The sequence below is a fragment of the Myotis davidii genome, unplaced genomic scaffold (genome assembly GCF_000327345.1).
Source record: "Myotis davidii unplaced genomic scaffold, ASM32734v1 scaffold609, whole genome shotgun sequence".
Classification (NCBI taxonomy): domain Eukaryota; kingdom Metazoa; phylum Chordata; class Mammalia; order Chiroptera; family Vespertilionidae; genus Myotis; species Myotis davidii.
This window is the reverse complement of record NW_006300164.1, coordinates 1,119,400-1,121,043: the sequence shown is the minus strand read 5'-3', so window position 1 is coordinate 1,121,043 and position 1,644 is coordinate 1,119,400. Positions and strand designations below refer to the sequence as shown.

Below are 1,644 nucleotides of genomic sequence, written 5' to 3'. Positions count from 1 at the left end.
GCGCGGACCCGGCCCTGGCGTCTGGCCGTGCTCCCCGGCGTGTAGCCGCGCGCAGGGAGTCTGGGAGGGCGAGATGGGGCTCCTGGGGCCGAGCACCCCGCCCCCATGGCCAGACCTCTCTGCAGCCGGGGAGCTGAAGGGCGCCCCCTGTGGAGTCACAGGAGGCGGCGGGGCCACGTGGGCCTTGTGGATGGGAGTAGGCCCTGTGTGCAGCGCGGCTCCAGCAGATGGGTCAGGTCTCCAGTAAAGAGGAAGTGGGGTTGTGTAGGGATTGCACCCCATCTGCGGGAGCAGACATGGGGGCCCAGCCGGACCCTGGGGAGTGACAGCTGGCCGGTTGGCTGGTGTAGGAGGCTCTGCGCTGGGCCCGCACATCGCACACGCGTGGGAGGGACATTCTCCAGCTCAGAAAGTCGGGGCAGCTCGCAGGCAGGATCCGCTCCCCACCTCTTGCCCTCGCCCCCGCCCCACGGCAGCCTGGGTCAGGGTCACCTAGACACACCTGCATCCTTTGCAGATCGAGCAGGACGTCCCTGAGCCGCAGGCCCGGCTGGGCCGCCTCTACCTGTACAGCTACAATGACGGCTCCGTGGCTGAGATCCAAAGAACAGACATGGCTGCCGTCCTGGACATGAAGTGGTACGATCGCTAGCAGCCCCGTGGCCTGTATCTTGTCACTGGCAGGGAGCCCGATGCCTGGCAGCACCCCACAGACGGGCAGCCTCTGGGCTGTGGCTTGTCTCTTTGCTGTCCTGCCCCCCTGCGGGCACTTGTGGGGTGATGCAGCCTTGGGGTTCATTTTCTTGGTTGGTCTCCGAGCCCCAGAGTCAGGATCGTTCTGAGCAGTGGTGCTGGTGTTACGATTCGTAAGCTGGGAATCTTGTTGGCACGGGGTTGTAGGCTCCAAAACAGGGTAGGGGCTTCTGTGTGAATGGCAAGTTCCTGGGGTGCACTGTGCTGCCCGGTGTCCCGTTCTGACTGGCACGTGAACTCCCGCTCAGGTGCCATGTCCCGGTGGCCGGCCATGCCCTCTTGGCTGTGGCTGATGCTGATGGGCTCATAGGGCTGTACCAACTGCTGGGATCCAAGGTTAGTGGCTGGGGATGGGCGTCCTGGGGTGGGAGGGAACGCGATGGAGACGGTCTGGGAGGGAGCGTCTTCGGGGGTTCGTCTCGGCCAGGAAGTCTGGCACGGTCTGGGAGGGAGCGTCTTCGGGGGTTCGTCTCGGCCGGGAAGTCTGGCACGCAGCGGGTTAAGGCAGCGCACAGCCCACTTTAAAGCAGCGGGTTCTGCCTCTCACGCCGAGAGGAGGTCGCTTACGTGTCCCCCGCGGAAGGGCTGAAGCCACGGCTGCTGGCTTACTGTCGATGGGTCTGAAAGGTCCTCTGTAAGGAGCCTGGACCACCGTTCTTTTCTTTTTTTTAATACATTTTTCTTGATTTCAGAGAGGAAGGGAGAGGGAGAAACATCGATGATGAGAATTACTGATCAGCTGTCTCCTGCACGCCCCCGGATTTTCTAGTAACAGAGAGTCAATAACTATCTTCCCCCCTTGTTTTCTTATTTGTTTGAATTGATTGTTTGCCACTGAAAGGAATCTAGTTTAAAATTATCTATGGACTATCCAGGTGGCTTAAAAAAAAC

The 1,644-nt window shown here is 60.9% G+C and overlaps 1 protein-coding gene across 1 annotated transcript in view; it reads left to right on the top strand.

Moving 5' to 3' along the window:
• The first annotated feature begins 339 nt into the window (after nucleotides 1–339).
• The window catches only part of DPH7 (diphthamide biosynthesis 7), a 7,876-nt gene continuing 6,571 nt past the window's right edge, over nucleotides 340–1,644 (top strand). Inside the window, exons 1-2 of the mRNA XM_015572379.1 lie at nucleotides 340–639; nucleotides 1,002–1,089. Coding sequence (XP_015427865.1) covers nucleotides 614–639; nucleotides 1,002–1,089 — 114 coding nt within the window. The 5' untranslated portion in view covers nucleotides 340–613. The remainder of the gene's footprint in view (nucleotides 640–1,001; nucleotides 1,090–1,644) is intronic.